The 23,942-nt window shown below is 38.5% G+C and overlaps 1 protein-coding gene across 1 annotated transcript; it reads left to right on the top strand.

Annotated features, from left to right (window-relative positions):
- Positions 1-590: 590 nt before the first annotated feature.
- TMEM62 (transmembrane protein 62) lies at positions 591-22,153 on the top strand (the record flags this gene model as incomplete). Its single annotated transcript, XM_082000157.1, has 14 exons — positions 591-776; positions 3,354-3,465; positions 4,543-4,680; positions 5,757-5,802; positions 9,406-9,547; positions 12,580-12,704; positions 12,852-12,974; positions 13,831-13,986; positions 15,356-15,515; positions 17,174-17,287; positions 18,237-18,321; positions 19,860-19,964; positions 20,777-20,895; positions 21,827-22,153. The coding sequence occupies 14 exons, from the start codon at positions 591-593 to the stop codon at positions 22,151-22,153; spliced, it is 1,938 nt and encodes a 645-aa protein (XP_081856283.1).
- Positions 22,154-23,942: the final 1,789 nt, after the last annotated feature.

Below are 23,942 nucleotides of genomic sequence, written 5' to 3'. Positions count from 1 at the left end.
AAAGTAATTTGCCTAGGTGTATGAGCAGGTAGAATTATAAATACTGAAAGAAAAAAAAAAGTGAATGCTTATATGCTGTACTTGGAAGAAAGCAGGATGAGACACTAATCTCTTCTTTTGTCCCGGCCATTCCTGACCGAAGAAATAGCCCGAGGCCTCCTTACGGTACATACTTCCCCCGAAACCTCTAAAATGGCTTAAAGGACTAATGCACACCGCACCTTTCGGGTCGGTTTTGGCCAGTTTTGTTCTAGCCTAGGAATTTCCAGGCACCCCTGCAGCGAGGGCGGCGGGCAGCGGGCACGTTCAGAACCCGGGGCACGGCAGCGGCCTAGGGGTGCTCGCGACTGCCCGCCCTGGGCGAGGGCGGCCGGGAACCTCCTGACGGATCCCACAGCCTCGGCCAAATAAAACCTTCAAAAAATGGGGAGCGCCTACTCCCTCCCCGCGCTGGCATCGATCCTCCGAGCCAACCATAGACGACCGGCAGGGGCGGCCCGACAAGCCGAGGAGGTGGGCCGTGACGCGGAAGTGCTGAAGCCGGTGGCGCTGCCCGGCGGCGGGGAGGAGGGGCCGCCAGGGGCGGGGGCATGGTGGCAGGGCGGCGCAGGATGCTGAAGCTGGCTGTGGGGCTGCTGACGGCGGCCGCCGTCGCGCTACTGCTGGATTGGTACGCACCTTCGCGGGTGCCGCCGCTGGTGGGTCAGCGCCGCCGCCGGCGGGCCCCTCAGCCTGCCCCCGGGGCGGAGGCCGCCAACCTGCTATGGGTATTACAGGTGAGTGGGGCTGGGGGAGGGGGGCGTGGCTGAGCAACGGCCCGGCGCGAGAGGCGGTGGTTGGCGCTGCGCTGAGGTACGACGCCGCCCCCGCCCCCTCTTTTCGGTGCTCCGTAGCTGTGGAGGTGGCTGTGTGAGCCCACCGAGCTGGGTGGAGCGGCGGGGCGCGGAGGCTCGCAGTCAAGCCTCGGTTACAGGTGTTTGGCCAGTTTGCTAGACTACCCAAAAGATAAGATGTGCTGCGTGGTAGAAACGGGTAATTAAAACTCACCTAATTATTACACTATCCTATATATTGCATCAGTACCCCATATAGTGTTATCTAATATTCCACTGAGAAATGCCGGCTCTGCCTGTCTTTTTTCCCCTTCCAAACTCAGAAAAGTTGTGTGGCTGAGAAAATAGTTACGCAGATTTTTAGCAATAGAAGGTAAAAGGCCAGTATAAGAGTGATGTATGTTAGATTAAATGTACACAGCTTTGTTTCCAGGTTGAACATATAATCCAAATTAAGCTGGCATGGTCTTGGAAGTAAGCTGTCACGTCTGGGTGCTTCTGTGGCCTCCTTTCTGACTCTTCCCCCCAGAGCATTCCTGAAGCACTTAGTGTATAACTAACCGCAAGCTGTTTACGTATTTGCAGGTAGTCGACGGCTGAGATGTCACAGGGCTTGCTATGCAGTTCCTTCTAACAAATAGGCTGCTTTTATTATTTTGCTTTTATTCTCAAACTGAAGCACACTGCTGGCAGTGCTGTTAGTGTATAAGCCAATGTATTATTAGTCCTTTTGTTCTATCCAATTGCTACGTATTCTCGAAGTCGGTTTTTCCAGTAATTTTTCCTTCAGTACCTTAAGGCTTATCTTTACTGCAGAACAGATTTCAAGATGAGGGATATTGCTTGAATTAATGTAGATAAAGCCCCTATCTTGAGTTGCTATCTTGAAGAGAGTCAACTACAGCAGCATATAGAGGCTGCAGAGCTCTGCTGACAAGCAGCGTGCGCAGCTCCATGCTTCTCTTGCCATGTTCTCTCTGGTTATGTTACTTTAAGTGGAGTTCTCCCAAGGATAGGTCACGGCACAGCTAATTTGAGACTTGGCTTTACTTTCAAGTGGTTATGTTCTCTTTCAGACATGCCCTTTAACAACTGCTTTATCATTGACCTAACTTGGAAAATAATCAAGCACTAAATCCAGCGTTGTGCCTGTTGATGTTGTGGGAAACAGGATTCAGGCTCCCTGGTGACACCATAGGTCTAGCCTAGGTCACTGGACAGAGCTCAAGATGATCGGTTACCCACCCGGTTCCTGCCTTTTTTTTCCTCCCATCCACAAGACTGTCTTTTCTTAAACTGAACTGAATTGCCATCTTTGTACTATAATCTTGTATTAATGGCTCTTTCACCTTTGTTATAGCAGAATTTCCTTTCTTACCCAATGCCTAACAGGCACACTAGTTCAGTATTTGACAAGCTTACAGTTGATTTTTCTCCTGTTTCTGTCAGCTGGATGCATTCTACCATTGCTGTAGGCCTTGTAATTCTCCCTTGTTAATGGCTACCTTTCCTGAGCCACATCTTCTCTAGATAAGGTATGTGGATGGTGATTTCTCCTCACCCCTGAGTATCTTCCAACCCATTTTGAGGAAAGTTACAGCCTATGATGCAATGAGAGAGGCCAAGTTTCTACATGACTCACAGTGAGGGGAAAGAGAAGAAATGCAGTAAATGGGCTTTTACCTACCATTTGGGAAATTAAATAAGAGCATTGCAAGCTTTCCCTTTGCCCACTGACTTCCCTTTTATTGGGACATCTTTTGAAGTTAATTAAAAAAAAAAAAAAAAGGTAGAAACTCCACTCCCAAGATCTTCATATTTCATGGCTTTTAGTGATGACAGAAAATCAGTCTGAGCTCTCATAAGTCCCGGGACACTGTAACTCTTAGAACTTACAAGAAAAGCCTTTTGCAAATCTTAAACTCATATCATAGTAGGGGGATAAAAGAGGGAAGATCTTTGTAGAAAATCAGGCTTCACAACTACTGTCTGCTAAAACGTTGGAAATTTACATTCTCCATAGTTACCAGTAGAACAGGAGTAAGGTTTCTTGTAAGACTTTTTTCTCAAGAATCTGGAGACAGCAACAATAGCAGTTTTTATTTTCTCTGATTGCTGAGGTAGATGAGAATTGCAAATCTACAGGCTGAGATGCAAAATAAGTTGTTGTATGGATCATAAATTAATTTTGTTATATGAATCATAAATCATAAATTTATCAAAATCAAAATTTACTCCAGATAGCTAAGTATTTCCACATATTATTGTATGCCATTAGATTTAAGGAAATTTTCTTGATCTAAATATGATTTTAGGGGTAATATGATATTGCATCTCATATGCTTGCTCTGCTTTTGTTCTCTCCTAGTCATCCATTTCTGTTTCTACCTGTATCCCTTACACTGATACGAATTACTATGACTGCTCTGATGTTGCATTCTTAGCTACTTGGCTTTGTCGAACAACCTGGGCAGCAATAACCCTCTGCTTGGAATAGTGTTTCGTTTTTTTCTTTTGCAGGTGTCAGATATTCATATCAGTAGATTTCGGGATCCCAAACGAGCTCCTGACTTGGAAAAATTCTGTTCTGAAACAATTAATATAATTCAGCCGGCACTTGTTCTAGCAACAGGTAAGCAATTCAAAAGTGTGAATTTCCTGTTGAATCTGCTGTCAAAGGAAGAGCAAATAAGCAAAATTCTAGGATCTCAAGAGAGAAATTTAAAGCCTTAAGGTAACTTAAGTAATGGAAATGGAATTGCAAGTAAAGATAGACTGCTAGAAGCAGAAGAGAATAACTTCTCAACTCAAGAGAGCTATTTTTTGTTCATGTGTTGAGTCTGACGGTGAGTTTAGTAACAAAGACGTAATTATGCATAATAGTTATTGTTTTCCCAATACTACATCTTAGTCCCTGCTAGCAGCTACCTCTTCTTGTCCTCTTAGTAGTGATTCTACATCATTCTTCATATTTGAAATTACAGAAGTGAGCAATGTCTCTGAGTCATTAAGAGCCAGTTCCTCTCTCAGAACAATCCCTGCTCATTTGTATGAAATTCACCTGTGAACTAACCTAAGACTTCATTGCTGCTTTCTGTTTGAACATATCGTACCAAGACAGGTGAAATAAGCTCTAGCATTTCATTTGATATCTTGCTATTGAAATAGATTAAGTTTTGGCAAGCAAATCAAAAAGAGTTTGAGCCATTACTATATGCCAGGCTTTAGAATCTCAATGCTAGACCGGTACTTCAGTTTCTACAGAGAGTTACTTATCTGCTGCTTGCTTTTTAAGTTAAGAGTTCAGAAATAGTATTCATGTTTTAATTAGCAATGCAGGGAGGCATTACTGGATGAACAGAAATGGGAATGGTTCGAACTTTAATTGGAGCTTTAGGCGATACAGAAGGTGTGAAGGTAAACAAAGCTCCTATGACTAGAACCTTCAGGTATAATGAATGCATAACAATTTTCTTTACTTTGGCATGGCATTAGTAAAAGTGCTGCAGCAACGTGGTTGATAGATGTTTGAACAGGCTGCCGCATCTGCATTAGAAGGCATTTACCCTTATAGAAACCTCCTGGACCAGGTGACAGGAGACCTGCAGCCACTTACACTAGGAGGCTTGGATTGCATGCTTGCCTAGTTACAGTTATTTGTGTAAGCTGTGTAGGCCTCTAGTTATATCTTACCTTTGTACACTTTCAGGTGACCTGACAGATGCTAAGACAAAAGATAAACTGGGATCTGAGCAGGTAGAAGTAGAATGGAAAACTTACCAGTCAATCCTGAAGAGATCAAGGGTCATGGAAAAAACCAAGTGGATAGACATCAAGGGGAATCATGGTAAGAAGGAAATTAAACATCTCTTTCTTTCCTGTGATTACAGAGCTGATTTAGGCAAGTTAGAATATAGAGCTAAAGTGTTAGTACTACTAGCACATTAGTGGTGGTTATGAGTCAGTTAGAAGGGCTTGCCATCCACCTATCTACCTAGTGAGGGCACACTTTGTTTACAGGCACTTAATGGAGTTTTAGCACCAGGGAAGCAAGAGTCTTCATTTATTGCTTTTGCCTGGCAAGTGGTAGAACATAGCTTCAGATGTTAGTTTCCAGGTCATTCGTTTATGTACCCCATCTTTTAATGGAAGGGCAAACTGTAACCTTACCCTACTGAAGAAATGGTTTCAATTTACTTTTCATAGACCTCCCCCCACAGGTTTAAGTTAAAAAGTATCACACATTCAGCAACTAAAGGAAATTTGGTTTCTTTGAATGGAAAGAACTCATGGAAGTTTGTACACATCATAGTTGTCGCTATATTATAAGCATTCAAACACAAGCTAACAACTTTGTAGGCTATATAAGCCAGCTGTTACAGGAAGGGCAAAACTGGGAAAGAAAACATGAATGCTTTGTCATATACAGCCCATATATGACACTTTACTCCCATTTCCCTACTAGGCTTCTGTAACCAGACTTAATGGAGAGGTGGACTCCAGTTCAGTGTACAAACCTTCACAAGCTGCTGTCTGTTTTACGCATACTATTCTCTGATGCTGCTGCTTCTTTATTTTCCTTGGATAAATTAGGTCTCGCTTACAGAGAATGCACCCAATCCAAAGCCAAAGTGGAGACATGCAGTTAGCTTTTAGCCTCTAAATGACAACTTACATTCCCACAATTTTATCTTTGAGTTGAAACTTGAAAACTATTCTCACTTTTAGGTCAGCTGCATCAAGTATATAATGTCTTCTCTGCACAGTTAGGTAGTCTGCTTCTCAATTATGCATTTAAAAAAAAGAAAAGCTCTCCAGTGCCTGCTGAGACTGCTTTATGTCGACATTAGGAAATAAAATACAGGCGTCAATGATCAATTTGATATGATAGTTTCTTCATTTCATTTTTCCTCTCCCTTACAGATTCATTCAACATTCCACACCTGGATAGTGTTCGGAATTATTACAGGTACTTTTATTTACTGTACAGATGCTGTTACGTTCAAGGTCAAACTCACTGAACAATAGTCTGTCTTCAGTTATCACACATATATGCTTTTTCACTGGCTTTTCCTATAGTCCAGGGTCATATTTGCTATTCCCTCTGTCTTTTCCATTACTAATTAGTAGAGGAGAATAGATTGAGAAAATTGAGAATTCTTTGCGCAGACTTCTTACCTCTTATCAGTCTGTGTTTTGTAATTAAATATATTTTAAACCTGCCTGTTCTGTGCATTATGTGCTCAGTTTCCTCAGAACACTGTGTAATATATTTCTGTAAAACCAGTGTTCCCAAATGTCGCTTTTCCTCCTTAAAATAGATGAAAACAAGAAAAAGAAAGCAAGAGAAAACTTCATGTTTTTAATGTTCTTTCTGTATGCCCAAAAGGGCTTTTCATGTCACATGGGTCTAAACTTTATCTGAGACATTTCTTCACATCTGAGTCATTTTAGAAAACTGAAAGTAGAGAAGCAAGAAGGCTGATGATGATGATGGGTGGACAGATGTTCTTTAGGAACACACTTGAGATTTAAATGTGAAGATAGGTGAGGAAACTTCCCCCTCTTCAGCTGGCTCTTTTGCTTGTACATTGTAAAGGTAGCCTCAGCTGTAACTCGTACTTAACTTCTCCATTTCTCCTGCTCTTCACATCTGAACACACAATCTTGTCTCATAATTTTGATGGTGTTTTCAGCTTTAACTCTTTGGAACTGGAGGAGGGCTTGGGAATCTAAGTTCTACTTTAATTCAGGCTCTTAAGCCATCCACTTAAGTAAGAACACAGATTAAACATCTGCTAGTTCAGTTGGCTTCAGTTCCCTGGGGCCCAGCAGGAGCAGATACGTTTTCCCATAAATTCTGTGGGATAGGATCTTCCAGCAGCTGCATTTGCAGGAGAACATGAAATTCACATGCGGATTTACCACGAAGGGATGAATGTGTGGTCTACAAGGCTTTTGGTTGCACTAGTGCAGTGCACATCCCTATATCTTTTGCCACAATTGTGACTTCATGACAATCTAGTATCAGTATCTAACTTCCACTCTAGTTTAAGGCTGCTATCAGAATCCCTCGTGACGCACATGGGTAGATGTAGCACCAATGAATTTGCCAGATCATCCCTGAATTGTTTGCCCTGGACAAGCTTACTGTCTGGAAAGATGAATCACCTGCCTCTGGTCCACACTGAAGATGCACTCATAGTAAAAAGGGATTGGAAAGGATTAGGGAGAAATTTTAAAGCAATTTAGCCAACCAAAGAATTGCTCAGTGAAATTCTGAGTCAGGTGAAAAAGTCTTTGCTTATTAATTAACAGTCTCTTGCTAAACAAATGTGATCTCGTAATGGTTTTCACTTCATTATAGTCTGTCATCATAGGAAAATAATGAAATTTTAATGAGAGTTATCACACTTTCTATCTAAGACTGAAGAAAGGCACTAAGAGTCCTCAAAAGCTATTAAGCATCACTAAAGGCTGAACTATCTTTACAGAGACAATTTTATTTATCTGAAGCACTAATGTAGTATAAAGATTAAGAAAATTTTTAGTAAATGTGACACTCTGTAGCAAGAGAGAAAGGAGATGGCAGAGTGAAATGGAGTCTTGTGGAAGCCTTTTCTTCTCGCCCACCCTTGTGAAGTTAAACAGTCAAACAGACAACGTCTTGGGGTTTTTTGGTTTTGGTTTTTTGTCTGAGCAACAGTAAGGCACTGTCTCCTCACCTTTATGTGATTCCTGAACAAGTAATTCATTCTTTGCGGTACACCTTAGAGCACTGTAGCTTACAGTTATAAAAATAACAGGGTAGGGAAAACAGTTATTCAACACCACATTCTGGTGTTCATGATGTATCGAAATTAAAGAAGGCAGCAGTTGTATTGAAATACAATAATAATTTTACACAAAAACATGGGTTCCTATTTTACGTCCACAGCATGAGCAGAGGATGATTCAACTGTTACACATACTCGAAGTGGGACTAAAGGCAGAAAATTTAGAATTATGATACTGGGCTTCCAGTTTTCTTATTGAAGTTCATGACAATCATAAAGGTAATATTAACTGCAAAAAAAAAAAATTCTGAAAGGGTCTTTATGGCAATGGAAATATTGATTTATATCTGAAACTTGTTTTTAAAATATTAACTTTTATTCTGTTCAGGTCAACCTTTCTGGCAATTTGATTGTTTATTCTGATTGGTGGAGGAATAGTGATATGAACTGCTTTCTGGATGGCTGTGTTCAAACCATACTCATCATCTGAACTCAGGGATGTTCTAGCTTCCACATATCATGCAGAGAGTTTAAAAAAAAAAAAACAAAAACATAAAACCAATAAACAACACCCCCCCAAACCAACCCAAAAACCCCAAAGAAAACAGAAAAGCCCCTCCAATTAAACCAAATAAGTTTTAGTTAATCTCAGATTTACTCACAATCATTTTAGTTCCAGAATTTAATTCTTAATTGAGCAATTTAATAGGTACTGTTAGTTGGAATGTTATCTGTCTCTGGCAATGGAGGATACGTGCAATTCCCACCTAGCATAAAGTATCAAAAGCACTTCAATTTTAGAAGTTAGAAAAACTGAAAATATCTGTTGTCAGTGGAAGGAGAGAAAGCAACGTATGTAGTCATTATTACATGTAGTTATCATAGCCAATATTAGCATAAAACCATGGAAGGAAAAAAAGGTGGAACTAGCTGACGTCTTTTAAGTCCTTCCCTGTTTACAGTTCTGAGAGTATTTTAAGGTTAAGATTCAAGAGCTCAATTAACATCAGGTAACATGCAAAAGAGCAGCAACCCTTTTGCTCTCTCCTTTTACTCTTTGAATGAAGAATTCTGATGACATTCCACAGGTGACAGGAGAACTGGTAAGATCTGCTACGTCAAGAAACAAAAAAGAGTAATAAGCAAGAGGAAATGCTGCCGCCTTTATAGTGTAGTGTGTCTGTTTTGGACCTTTTGGAAAATAACTGAAAAGATTCAATGTTTCTTTGGTTCAAAATCATATTACATTAGCCAACAGCTGATCATTCTACATCAGAGTAACTGAAGAGATTTCTAAGAAAATAGTAGAGACAAGACTTGGTGTCCCTGATACTTCTAGGTAGGCAAGGAAAAACTCTTTTTGAAAAATTCTCTCAGATATCAACAATAAACACAGGACAATATTTTTTTTTTCCATTGCAGATCTCCTTTAATTAAGAATGGTGTAAGATCCTACTGTCCTGTTATCTTGCTTATTTGTTTTGCATCATTTATGCTGCTGGCCTGTCCTTCATCCACAGAAAAGTACAATGTTGCTCAGGGAAAGCATATTTATGCTAAAAATTTTTGAAATGTTTGTATGCTAACCTGCTGCTTGTCTTAACACATGACCCATATAAAGCATCTTCTTTGAAGTACAGACTTTTCAATGCCATTGATTTTTAAGAAGAGACTTTACTGCAGTAACAAGATGGAGCTAGATCTAATGCAAGAAATCTTGCATTTATACTATGCAGGTCATTTTTGTCATTGCTGCAAGCTTTCCTAACAGCAATGTTTCCATTTTATTTTGGCAGGAAATACTCTGCCTGGCGAAAAGATGGCTCTTTCCATTACATGCACACCACCTCTTTCGGGAACTATTCATTCATCTGCGTGGATGCCACACTCAGCCCAGGCCCTAAGAGACCCTATAATTTCTTCGGAATTTTAAACATGGTATTTTATAAGTCTTGGCATTCCATTTCACTGGCTGTTTTACTTCTATAGTGGTTAGTTTGGGGGTTTTGTTTGTTGTTTTTATAAAGAAGAATTGTCTGAAAGATTTCTGTTCTTCTAAAACACAAATCTTAGCGTCCTCCTAGAAGCTATGCTAAGGCACATGGAGGACGGGGAGGTGATTCACGAAAGCCAGCATGGCTTCACCAAGGGCAAGTCTTGCCTGACCAACCCAGTGGCCTTCTATGATGGATTGACTACATCAGTGGACAAGGCAAGAGCTACCGATGTCGTCTATCTGGACTTCTGTAAGGCCTTTGACACATTCCCCCACAGCATCCTTCTCTCTAAATTGGAGAGATATGGATTTGATGGTTGGACTGTTGGGTGGATGAGGAATTGGTTGTATGGTCACATGCAGAGGGCTCACCGGGTCAACGGCTCAATGTCCAGATCGAGATTGGTGACAAGTGGTGTCCCCCAGGGGTCCATATTGGGACTAGTACTCTTTAATATCTTCATCAGTGACATAGCGGGATTGAGTGCACCCTCAGCAAGTTTGCAGATGACACCAAGCTGAGTGGTGTGGTTGACATCCCACCTGAGGGACGCAATGCCATCCAGAGGGACATGATGCCGTCCAGAGGGACCTGGACAAGCTCGAGTAATGGGCCCGTGTGAACCTCATGAGGTTCAACAAGTCCAAGTACAGGGTCCTGCACCTGGGTTGAGGCAACCCCCGGTATCAATACAGGCTGGGGGATGAAGGGATTGAGAGCAGCCCTGCCGAGAAGGACTTGGGAGTACTGGTGGATGAAAAGCTGGACATGAGCCAGGAATGTGCGCTCACAACCCAGAAGGCCAGTCGTATCCTGGGCTGCATCAAAAGCAGCATGGCCTGCAGGTCAAGGGAGGTGATTCTGTCCCTCTGCTCCACTCTGGTGAGACCCCACCTGGAGTCATGCATCTGAAACATTCCAGGTCAGGTGGGATGGGGCTCTGAGCCCTGACTGGATGAGCTCTGATCTAGTTAAAGATTGCAGGGGAGTTGGACTAGATGACCTTCAAAGGTCCCTTTCAACCCGAACTTTTCTCTGATTCTATAATTCTATGAAAAGGGTCTTTATATTTTTAAGTTATTAGGTATGTGTGACATTTATTTAGAAAAATGAGTATGTCACTTAACATATAGAGTATCTGTGTTTTCTCTTTTAAGAAATAATCCAGTACAAAAATGTCAAATTATACACTTTAAGGACACAGTAATTTCTTAGCATTTAGAGAGACTTGAGTGATAATTTCCTTGTTTGATGTAAAGTTTAAAAAAAACCAAAACCCAAACTTTCTAATTCCAATCCTTTTTGCTTTGTTAGATGCTTTTTTTCATTAATATTACAGATGAGAGACTTGCACTTATCAATGGAATAATGTGGAAGGTAATACTACAAAGAAATGTGTCATTTGTGAAAGTGAGGTCTGATCTTCTGAGACCATAAAAATTACATGGTATTGTTTTGAAAGAATAACTGTAATCCCAATGTTTAAATCACATATCATCTTAGATAACATTTTGCTTCCCTTGGATTTTTCTCTGTAGTTTGTTGCTATTTTGCTTGAGATACTCTTCTGAAGTGTTGTCAGAGAGTTACTGTGTTCTGGTAAACAGATGTCATGTTTTGCCTGTGATAACGGCCTCAATGAAAAGCAAAATGTTCTCCCTCTAATCTTCTCTAAAGGAGGCTTGACATTTAATTAAGTGTTTGTAAAGTGCTTGGTTTTACTTAGATGAAAGGTGACATAGGAATGCCAAGTACTGTTCTCATTGTTTACTGTAATCCATACCGGTGCAGTAGATTTGCAGACAAACTCTCAAGGAGCTAAGGGATGCAATTGAGTCTAGAGCTCTGGTCCTTGGCTGCAGTAAGTCAAGCATTTGCTTGCTAATTACCCTGCAACAGGAGTCCAGAGAGCATCATTTGCAGATTTTTGCACAAAACGGAAAGTAAAGGTAGATACCTGTAACTTTTGAGAATTAAACCTCTGCCAGGAATTTGAAAAATAAATTAGATTTGTATCAGTGATTTGATTGCATAGCTTAGGTAACAATATTCTTAAAGCCCAAATTCATAAAGGCAGAGGAAATATAATTTCACTTAATAAGGTCATTACATTAACCCAGAATGGTATACTGAATCCATTATTTTTTAACATACCTCTATTTCTGTTTTCTTTATTCATGCCCTTCAGTGTTTCTTTTCAGATAGGAGGGAAAAGAATATTTTGGTGATTCTCTGGGTTACCCTAAAAGATGATCTGCAAAATGGTGAAGTAGTGGATTTGTGTTCTTTTCAGGTTTTAGTTTTCCTGCCTCCTCTGTTAGACTTTGAGATCTTACTTAGTATTGGAAGTCTTTCTGGGTGGTAAATGGTTAATTTAATATTGGAAGTCAAACAAGTAAAGAAGAGAAATTTTACCTGCTGTGTAAAGTGTTACTTTTGCTTTACAGCAATGGCTGAAAAATATTTTCAAGATTCAGCATCATACTGTTCATCCAGTTAAGTGGCTGAAGCATGTGGTGAACAGTTTCTGCGGTCTGTCATGCCTGTAAAAGGCCATCTAGCAACTCAAGAGATAGTAGGGATGAAAATTGTAAGGTAAAGATGTTTGTAAAATCAACTCAAGTGTGTCATTTTTGACTATATAAATAAGCAGTAGAAAGGATAGAAATACCGTTTTCCAAAATCCTTCTTTACATTGCACTTTTCCTGTGTTCAGTTGTAAGGAAGGCATTGAGTGTCTTGTTCTCACTTTCTTTTTCCAACATTGGATTTTAGGGATACGTCTAGTAGCACGGTTTGTTCATGCACAGGTCTCTGAAGCAACTGCAAGTATTCTCTGTTTAAAAAAAAAGAAAAAATTAATTGCATTCTTCATTAGTTTCTTTCTGCTTTCCTTTTGCTGTTCTTTCCAAATAGCCTGACTGTTAAACAGGTTTCTTTGGTTGGTTGTTTGTCTTTCAAACACCATTTTAGAATCAAATGAAAGAGCTATCTTTGATGGCAACAGAAAGTCTTCACAGCAATCATACTATCTGGTTTGGCCATTTTCCCACCTCAACAATCATCTCCCCAGCACCAGGAATACGAACATTAATGAGGTAAGTTCTTTCTTTTTTTCCTGTATGTTTTCAGTCTGAAGTACATTTCTCGCCTCTCTTCACATACTTGACTGTCACTTTTCAGTTTTCTTGCAGTGGTATTTCGTTCCCAGTCAAATAATCACAATTCTTATGTTCTTTTATTAGTTCTGCCACAGCCTATTTATGTGGGCATCTCCATACAATGGGTGGGCTGATGCCAGCTTTGTACAGTCAACATCGTGGCGGCACTCTGGAACTCGAACTGGGAGACTGGATGGATAATAGGAGGTAAGTAAACCCTATGTGAGCAAATTATTATATGGAGCCTACCTGGTTATAGTGTGATTTCCTTTTATGCTGTTTGGAGAATTTGAAAGAAGCATTAGATCTGCCTGACTGGTTGTTATGAATATTGCTTTTGAAAAATGTCTTTGAGTGTAAGTTTGGGATTTTTCTCCCTATACCAACAGTGTGCTAATAAATTAAATAAAGTAAATTTTTTATTCATTCTTGATATTTAGAAATTAAAAAGAGGACATCTAAATGTCCATTTAGTATGTGTTTAGTATTCATAGTAGACAAATAAATTGTAATAAAATTCAGCATCACTGCTTCAAAATACCCATGCTGTGCACCTGCTGTTAGAATTTGAGAGACAAACATAGTCTATCTGAGAAATGTTACCTTTGCAGCATATCAAAAAGTGTCTGATGATATATGGAATATATATAGTAGTATATTAGCTTTTATTCTGCATTAATCCTAAGAAAGATACTTGTATACATACAGGAAGAGAGCACACTGGGGTCTTTGTCCATAACTAGAGTACCTACCCAGACACTGTAGTAATGTACATTATAGATTAATATTATTTTGAAGAATTCAAATATCTGATTCATGTGCAAAATTCAGTAGATCTTGACATTTGGAATTTTGAGTGGTGCTTCAGTGATTTATAATAAAACGAGCCTGATCAGAGGTAACCAGCTCTACAGTTAATATAGCAGAGTTGGTTAATACAGGATCAACTACAGAAAAGAATAAATAGAAAATAAATCACAGGTTCTGCTTAGGAACTTGGAAAGCATGGGAATCAGCTGTGCTTGCAGTAGTTTATATCAAATTTTTTTTCCTTTCATTATAGGTACCGGATCCTTGCATTTGATCATGACCTCCTTAGCTTTGCAGACCTTAACTTTGAAGAATGGCCTGTAGTTCTCATCACCAATCCCAAATCCTTCCTTTACAGCAGTTCTGCTCATGAACCACTAGTCAAAATTCTTTATTCCACTCATATCAGGTACCCTGTAATCTCTTGATTTCACAATATTTAACTTTATTTTAATACCTGGCATCTTTCTTGATTATAATGTACATCTATATTTATATGTATATACACAAAACTTTTTTTTTAAATGCAGGAGTCCACTGTACTCAGAACTCACTTTCCTCTGGAAGATTTTTCCTGAGCGCTCACTTTGTATCATATCTGTGATAAAAGCAGATTATATAGTAGTAATTCATGTTTGTTTTGTTTATTTTTGAACATTTTTGTGTAACCAAAGCTGGTAGTTAGATTAATATGTAATCTGTGTTATTAATCTCACATGTTCACATTGCCTTTGCTGATTTCAGGATTTTGTCTATGTATTTTTCTAAGTATTTTCTGTATTCACTTCGGACTTCTTAGCCTCTTGTGTTTTTAGTTTCACATCCCTTATATATTAAAACATATTAAGCCTCTGCCAATTTTCATATTTCTTGAATATTTCATACTTCTTTCACATTCTCTCCATCTTTCCATTTCTACCTTTTCTATTTATTTTTTTCATTTGTATTTCAATTTTCTATGCCCTTTCCAACATCTTATATTTGCTGTTGGACCAATATGCATTAAATATATGGGCATATTGCATACACAGAATTACAATCAAAAGAAGTTCGTCATACTTTTCAGTTAGGAAGCAGTAGTAGCTAAGTCTGCCCACTTTCCAGTTTCCTATTTAGAACCTTACCTGAACATTCTTATGATTATATTAAATATATGAACTGGTAGAATCATTCAGCATAACTATATGAGAGTCCTTCATTTGACTGAAACATGCTCTGGAATGCCTTTTGTGTTACCAGAAATGAAAGAAATTGTATGTGCAATATATTGAGTCTATGTTAGTATCACTGTTTCTCTGAGCATAAGCACTGCCAAGTGCTACTACATTTGTTGGTATCTCAGATCTGTAATACGAGTCTGGCGTTCCACTCCATTTCTCATCAATTCAGTTACAAAGACTGAGAGGTTATATTCCAACTAGTAAAAAATAAACTAAAAAAACCCCAGCAACAAAATACCTGACCCCAACAACAAAGGACTTTTGAGAGAGAGGCTGGCAATTTTTAATGAAGACATCTACAAGTATTTGATTATGTGTCTGTATGTGTGCAGGAGGATGCATCCCATTTTGTACAATGCCATACAGAACTTCTCTTTTTAACTGTAGGAAAGAGCTACCATGTTACCATTAGTCTACAGATATTTCACCATTTTGATTTCTAACTCTTTTGAACTCTTAAGTACAAGGTAGCATAATCTTTAGGGACTTCAGGTAGGAATGACAAATCTTCAAGTCCTGTAACAAATCTGTTTGGTTTTCTGTTTATTCACTCCTTAGAATTCTGGCCTTCTCTCCTTCTGTCATTATCTCCGTTAAAGTCTATATAGACAGAGTTCACTTGGGGAATGCGCATCAGGTGTCTGGCCCTCTCTATGTACTGAAGTGGAGCCCACAAAACTACAGTGAAGGGTTCCATCACATAGATGTGACTGTCCAGGTAAGGTACCTGTTGGCATTCTTTATATTGAATTTTTATGTTGTCATGTCTGCTCCATCACCCTTCTGCATCACATAACTAGGGACAAAATACATGATAACAGACTTCCTTTCATGCTTATCTGATTACAAAAAACAAAGGATTTATTAAATGAAAAAACACTGACTGCTGAGCACTAAAACATTCATAAAGCACCTGGACAAAAGAAAGGATTATTATTTTTTGTGAGAAATATAATAAGACATGACAGAAGAGCAAGTAACTGGTCAAAAATAAATTATCTTGACTAACAAGCAACAATTAACTTTTAAGATTGTCTCGGGGGAAAAAAAAATCAACCTTGATCAAGGAAAACAGGAAGTAGCATCATGTTAGTTCAGAGGGCAAAGGAACTGGATCTGGAAGATTGGAATGCTGTCTTCATCATCTGAAGTTTTTTTCATGATTTCTTACAGGCTGACAGTGAATTCGGTTTCTGTTTCCCAGAACATCAGACCTAACTTGTATTAGATTACTGGGTGCAAAAAAGATTTTTCAATGAATGCTTCTGTTCTTAGTACTATATTTTATTTTTGTACCTTCAAGTGGTCTTCGAAGAACTCTGTCAGACTGTTCTAACATTCTGCACAGTTGCACAATAGTAATGAGAAAGTCAGCTTTGTCCTGCTTGATGGAATGCAGTTAGGCATTATTTCTCACAGGACAACAGCAACACTGCTTTTTTTCCTAATGGCCTTTCTTTACTGCCAGTGTTCTACCTCCTAGTTTGTTACCAAAGTCTGCCATGCTCGACTTGGAAAAGCTGCATTTTATAAGTGGTTTATTTTTTGGTTGGTTTTTTTTTTTAATGATGATGAAAACATGCACAAAACTGAGGAACATTTGAAGAGGGTTATATAGGCCTGCAGAGCAATAGTTTGCTTGCAAATACATGCTTGTTGTCAGATAACTGAATGGGATTTAAGAAAAAATTCCTCTCCAGTCATAAATCACTATTACATCTAGTAACTGAATAGTTTTGTGAAAGCGAGGAGGATGAAGCGTTAACTTGAGTTAGGTACCTGGAGAAAATATGAATACTCAATTGCTGTACATTGTTTCTGGGATTGTCCAAATATTGTCTCAGCTGTAATCACACTAAATATACTGAATGCTTTAGTATAAATAAACCATTTTTTATGTATTGGAAAGTAAGATGTCAGTGTTACACATGCAGAAGTATCAAACTGTTGAATAAATGTCGCACTGTTGTTATTTATTGATATCAGTTTCTAGCAAATGTGCCAGAAAAGAAGCACAGCAAAGCCTCAAAATATTTTAAGATGGGCTGTTATCTAGAATTGACCTTTCAGAAAAAAAAAGTGGAGGTGGTGGCCAATAAATAGTCATTGTCTTCCACAAGTTGCTGAATCTCTGACAGGATGTCCTTCATATGTAGCACATTCAGATTATGGTCTTACAATCACCAATTTACTTGAAATTACAAAATTAACAGTAAGTAATTCTTTTTAAGTAGAAGTATTTAATACAGCAGTATGCCACACATGCGTGTGTCAATAGGATCTTTCCAGAAAAGCTGCAATGATAACTAGCAAGTTTAACTAGATATTTTGTGCACTACTGGTATCTAATTGCTCTCTTGTTTTATATAAATTTAGGATGCTTCAGGAAGAATTAGCACACAGGGTCATATATTTGCTATGGAAGAAAATCTCTCTCTTAGATTTGGCTTTTGGTCATCTTTCATTCTTCTCACTGACCACTATGTTCTAGTAAGTACTTTCAGCAAAACAGCTGTCATTTCATTTTGGTTTGCTCAGAGCCCGCAGGAGGCATTTTCCTAATTCCTGGTAGACTTGAATGCTTTTTCCAGATACGACTCCATTGGAATTTCAAAAATATTTCAAGTTTCCTTTCTCAAGGTGCACGCTTCAAACGTGAATGCATAGCAATGATTCACACAAACAGTTGGCTTCCTGGATTTAGTCACAATTGTCCATTTTTGGGCATAGGTATACACACATTTTGTGCATGGAAAAGAAGCTACTGGAGATAGTAGAAAAAGGAAACATTAAATCAAAGAAAACTTCACTGTGATCTGTTGCACTATGTGCACTGGCAAGAATGTTGGAAAAAGTCTTACATCAGCTGCTGACATAACTAGCTCTAGCAAAGAGGAAGGCAAAATTCCCATTGACTTCAATAAGTTCCAGGTCATATCCAGAAGTGTTACAGCTTATTACATGCAAAGAAGTCATGTCATAGTAGTTTAGGTGCACTTATAGAATAACATAGGCAAGTCCACATGACTACAGATAGTGTCATAATTGGCTCAAAATTGTTATATTACTTTTGTTAATAAGTAACTGATATGCTCTACAATGTCTTAAACTGCAGTTCTATTCAGTATAGCACTTGGAAAATGTTTTACATAGGAAGTGTATTTACACTTTTTCAACTGATGTGTTTTACAAATCCCATTTTTGAAAGATTCAAGTATATCGCTTTCAGCCATCCAACTGAATTCAGGTCACTAAGATGCAAGTCCAATAACTTAGAAACTCTCAAGTTTCCTTTTACCCCTCAGTTCAATGACACTATTCAAGCTTTGAATATGTGTTTCAGTTAGAAATCTTTGTATCATTCTATCAATGCCCATAAGGGATGCCCAAAGGCAGCTACTACTCCAGGGCTGGCTTAGAGTTAAAACTGTCTTTTCAGGCTCGTGTGCTCTTTGGACTGATCGTGCTGATTCAGATCACCTTGCTCATTGTTTTCAGATACCTCCAAAAGCCAGCACTCAAAGGTATGAAGCAGTGTTTGTGGTTTGTAGAGGATCTAATTTTCCCTAAACTTTTTTTGCTATTTATCTGTATGCTAACAATATATAAGTAATCGTGCTGTTAATCACCATATGCATTTTGCATCTAGTACTGTGGGGTTTGATTGGGTTCTCAGAAGCTGCTGTTTTGCTTTTAAGGGGACCCAATAAAACCTCCAATATATCAAATAAAGTAAATTAAAAACTTAACCGGGTATCTTTGTTTAAACAAAAACTAAATTAATTGAAGTCTAAAGGTTTCATTTTAATTTTCACACTTAAGAATCCAATGCATAGGGAAAAGAATGTTTTATTTTGTATTAGTTCTGTATGTGTGCTTGCTTCACTACAGCTGGCACAGAATTCTCTCTCACCTGCGTGGCAAACAGATTTCCTTCTACAAAAATAGTTCTTGCTAATCATTGCAAAGAACATGAATAGGCTTGAGTCTTTCTCAAAATAATACTAAGACCAGTTCTGTCATAACTTCATATTTTGTTTGTGATAAATCTGGTAAATGAAAATTAATACTGTTAAGCTTGTGGTGTTTATCCTTTAAACAATTGTTTGAACCACACCTTACTAGTAAGATTTTTCTGGAAGCCACCTCCGTTCTTATTCATGTCAATGTATGTCCCTTCCTTTATGCTTATAATCACGTAGCATCCTGAGGTAACTACAGCAACTGCTTACATAGAAAAATAATAGGTTTTCAGTTGCCTTTATGGAACTTAGCAGCTAGAAATGATCTGTGATCAGCTAGGTCCCTGTAGACCAATGACAAATGTTTTACAAATTAGTGAACAAATTTGTTGGAGCTGTTGATTTCCAAAGGTCGAGCTTGCCCTCTGGGAGTTAATGCTTTGTGAGAAGAGCAACCATGTAATAGGTGAAACTGTAAGAGCTAACTTTTATAGGAAGGCTTTCTCGAATCTCAATCTGTGAATTCTCTGCTTCAGTTAGAAAATGAATATTGCTTTTTTCCCTAACATCACACACTTGTCAGAATGCTGCTATTTCAATGTCTAACCTTCACTTTATCCAAGTTGCTGCCAGATCTCACTAAGTAGATTTAATCAAAGAAAATCCAGTTGACCTAGTCCATGCTGACCTGCCTTTTTGGGTTTGCAGTTACTGTTTTGAATCTCTTACTTTTCATTTAATATAAACTTTCTCCATGTTTTTCCTTCTAGCCAACTTCATTTTCTTGTTATAGAATGGTTGTTCAGTTTTATTTACATACAGTAAGTGTAATCATTTAGAATGGCAGCTTCTTCTGCTGTTTTTAACATAGATTTTTATCTTTATCTGTTCCTTACTTTCAGTTATCACAGTAATAGTAGAAACGCATTCCCTTGTGTTTGTTCTGTAGACAAACAAAATATTATTTTTATGCTTCTTATTTAATAGAATTACTAAATAATGTGCAGATTTGTTTCAGAAAGACCTTTTTTTTTAATATATATGTATATGTGTTGCAACCCAAATCAAGTGTATTTTTCTTAAATGTTGTCTCTGTTTAGAAAAGCCAGGATTACTTACTCTGACCTCGTATTCCCTTCATGTCTTCAGTAAAACAAACACCTTCTATTACTCAGTTCTGGTTCTGAATTTATACACCATTCTGGGTAAGTAACCTAGAGTACTAGAGGACATAAATTAGTATTTTTAAATTACACATCAGATCCTGATGAAAAATGAGACTTCTAACATCTTGAAGAATGGCGAAAATATGCTTAAGTTACAAAATCTATGTGGAACTTGAAAAGTTAATGTCTAAAGAGTCTAAATGTTTGTTTGTAAGAGCCTAACTTAGAAGCCCTAGAATTAATTAAACACTTAAATTATTAAATTACTCTGAAAGCAAAGTAAGCATTTTTAAATTTAATTTGGTTTTCACTTATTCTTTGAGCAAGATCTGGTTGTACCTTGGTGTAAAATGAGTATATGGAATGTACATGTCACATGGCTAACAATTTTAGCTTATTTCTCAAATAGCTACATTCTTGGAAGTCAGTGTAGTATGCATGCCCATTTTGACTTACAAGCTGAGCCAGGCTGGAATTGTTTATGACCATGTCTTACTGTAATTCTGGAAAAGGCCAGCATTTGAAAAAATCTATCTTTTCATTTCACTCATAAGGAAGATGTTATATGTGGCATTGAAAATAGTCAGAGAGATGAAAGCAACTTAAAAGTATTTTCATTGCATGCCACAACTCATTGGTGTACCATGATATTTTCACACCAGGAACATTCATCAGACTGCTGTTTGCTGAAGATGAAAACATTAGGCTTATTACTATAGACGAGCAATAGAGAAGTTATTTTCCCCAGTTGACCGCTTCATGATCAGGAGTACAAAGGGCCATGTAAAAAAAAGGCTATGTCTATATTGTGTTTTCTGATGGTGCTGTATGTTTGGTTTCCTCTTTTTCAGGACCATGGTTTGTAGGTGAACTGATAGATGGCCAGGTGGGGGCCTGTTTTTCCTTTGGGGTGTTCGTTGGTGGTTCCTTCTTACAGGGCAGTCTGACATTTGTGGTTGGGATTTTACAGGTACATATTTATAAAAATTAAGGCTGACAAACTGCTTGCTTCTGGGGAATTTTTTCTAATTTTTTTAAAAATAATTTTATAAAGAAAGCAATCTTGCAAGGATAGAGAAGATTAGTGGCCATGCCTGACTACAGCAGCTCTTTCTTACCTTTCTGCAAACTTAAAGGACACAAAGGAAGGTTGTGCATTATTTTCTCAAACTTCCTTTTTCCTCTATTTGATGTTGCTTTGGACTCCCTGGATATCTGGATTAGAGGCCATCTCTACAGATTTACCACTCTAAATTTTGGTTTTTGTTCTGGGCCCACACAGAGGTTGCAGTGATTAAGCAAAAGCAACTGACTGGCCAGGGCTGGCCTTGCACCCTGAATAACCCTTCAGATCAGTAGGTGTCACTCTCCAAGTACACAGGAGTCCAGTTTTCCCAGCAGTTTGACCTGCCTGCCCTCTGGTTTTCCCAGCTGCCATTAGTCTGAGAGGGTGTAGTTCCTTGGCATTTGAATCCAGACCAAGCAAGTGTTGCCTCCTTTGTGGTCCCTCCCTTATGCCAGTGCTAACTAACCCTTGTCTGACACCACAGTGGGCTGGGTCAGAGAGCTAAAGTGACATAAGAACCTTCCTTTTTTACTGTGCTAGTATATTGCCAAGTCTAGCTGCCTGAACCAGCTCCAAGAAAGGTCAGATTCATGTCAGTGCCTCCCACTGCAAGGGACTGGGCGGGAAGGCATGGCCTGGGACTGAGGCACAGGCAGACACAGCTCTATCGGATGCAGAGTCTTGGAAGTGCATCCTGAGATTCCAGTGCTGGAAATTGTACTCAGCCCTTAGAATGGGACAGTTTTGTGTACTCTTACCTTTCTATGCCCTTAGGTATGTTACCCAGAACACTTGGCTAGCTCGTCATCTTATTTTTCTCTGCTCTTCTTTTCAGATGTTGTTTTTCAACCTGCCGTTAATGGCCTATCTGTGCTGGTGCCTGTTGCTGCGATGCCAGGGTCACAGCTTCTGTTCTCACATCCGTCACATCCGACACCTCACAGCTGTGCTTGTTCACCTGGCAATGGCACTCCTCCTGGCCTGGCAGGTCTATTCCTGCTATTTCCTGCAGCGAACCTATGGGACCTTGGCTTTCTTCCTCTCCCCGATGAGAACGTGGCTGGTGGCGCTGACATCAGCTCTGATTTATAAAACCTGGACATTGAAATCATCTGAGCTCAGAACTTACATAGTAGAAATGAAAAACTGTCAGAGCTACTGAAGTACAATATAAGTATTCAAAATTCTTTGACTTAAAAACTGTCAAAGCACAACCTATGGTTTTGTGATGCTGAAATTCCATACAGCCCAGCTGTTAGGTGGCAAGCTCTGAAGCTGCACCTGCATTGCTACAGAGCTGTATTAAATAATAAATGTATAACAATATGTAGTATATACTTTTATTGTATTATACATATACAATATATTGTATAATACATGTTAATAAGTTATACATTATATATTAATACAGTATACAGTAAACTGTATAATAATCTCTCTAATAGGGCATTTTGTGATACAGAAGATACATATGTCCATGTGGATCACAAATGGAAATGTTTGCTCATTACTACTGTGAATGGAAAAATATTTTTAATTCATTAAATTTTTGATTTTTTTATAAGGCTGGGGAAAATGAGCATAGATCTTGATAACGAGCTCCAGGATTTGTGCTTAACTTTGCTTTTTATTTCAAGATTTACATATATTTTTACAAGACTAGACCATATGTCTTCATGAAGTAATGCTTATTGCAGAGGTGTTGTGGTGGCCTTCACAGTAAGAGTCCTATGCTTACATACTTTTTCAGTTCATAATGCTATTTATGAGCAGTTCACAGGCTGTTAGGTGTGTATATGTGTATTTGTGTTTACATTTACCTGAGCTGTGGCCTATTGCTCTCATCCTGGAAGTGCTGGCTAATTAGCATGCTCTCTCTGGGAGGAAGTAGTTATGTTTTCCACTGCTGAGGTTGCTATCTTCCCACACTTGACCAGTGAAAGGACAGTGGATTCCCAGCTGTAGTCAGAGTTCAGCTTTAAAGCAAAGAATGGAGACAATGTCGTAGGGATGGGAGAGCCCAAAGGGATCATGGGGTCTGATGCTGTAAGCGTGGGGGTCAGGCCTGTATTTCTGGGTCTCAGTCAAATGTGCCAAAAAGTAACCTAGGAAAACTTTTTTTTTCCCCCTTCAGTTTTTCTAAGTCTAAAAATGATAGAACAGTTAACACTTACGAAGAATGCAATGATCCAGAGCTGAGAGCGCTGAGGTGCCTTTAAAAGTAAGAACACTGGCCTGCTTTGCACGACTGCTGTGAGTGGAACATTTAAAATACTTTAGGTAATTTTACAGTAACCTATTTATGGCTCCTCAAGAAAAAGGAGTGGTAATTTATTTATGGCACCTTAGGGGAAAAACAGCAGTGACTGTAGTAGAACACACTGGAAAATAGATTGAACTGGAAGACAATATTAACTGCAACTAAGACTTTTTGTTATTTCTAAAAGGTGACAATTTTCCTATTCCTTAATTCCTTGTCCTCAATGATCAACAGTATAATAGGAAAAAGAATGTAACACTCTAATTTGTTTAAGTTAAATTATGCAAATTATACTGTTAAGAGAATACAGAATGTCATTTGTTGCTACATAAGTTTGTTTTGCAAAGCTGTTAGAAAAATCAGAGGCAGGGCACAAAATTTACTTGTGAGAAACACTACTGAAAAATCAATAAAAAACCTGACATTTCGCAATTGAATTACTTTTATTTGATCAGGAAGCACAAAAAGTGGCAACAAAGTACTTCACATCTATACCCCGTGACAAGACCCTGTCCTGAAATGAGAATTTTTTTGTTGTGGGGTAGCAGTTGATTGCAGTGTAATCGAATCTCAGTGTAATCAAATGTCTATGGACTTAAAAATCTTACAGTCTGTCGAATGCTTTCTTTTTAGCTCCATGGGATGTGTTTGGTAGATGGATGGAATTCTGTTAAGAATCTCCTAATGCTAT

Source organism: Phaethon aethereus (assembly GCF_964289735.1).
Source record: "Phaethon aethereus genome assembly, chromosome: 5".
In the NCBI taxonomy this organism is placed as follows: Eukaryota; Metazoa; Chordata; class Aves; order Phaethontiformes; family Phaethontidae; genus Phaethon; species Phaethon aethereus.
The sequence above is the reverse complement of the archived record's forward strand: the minus strand, read 5'-3'. Positions and strand labels throughout refer to the sequence as shown.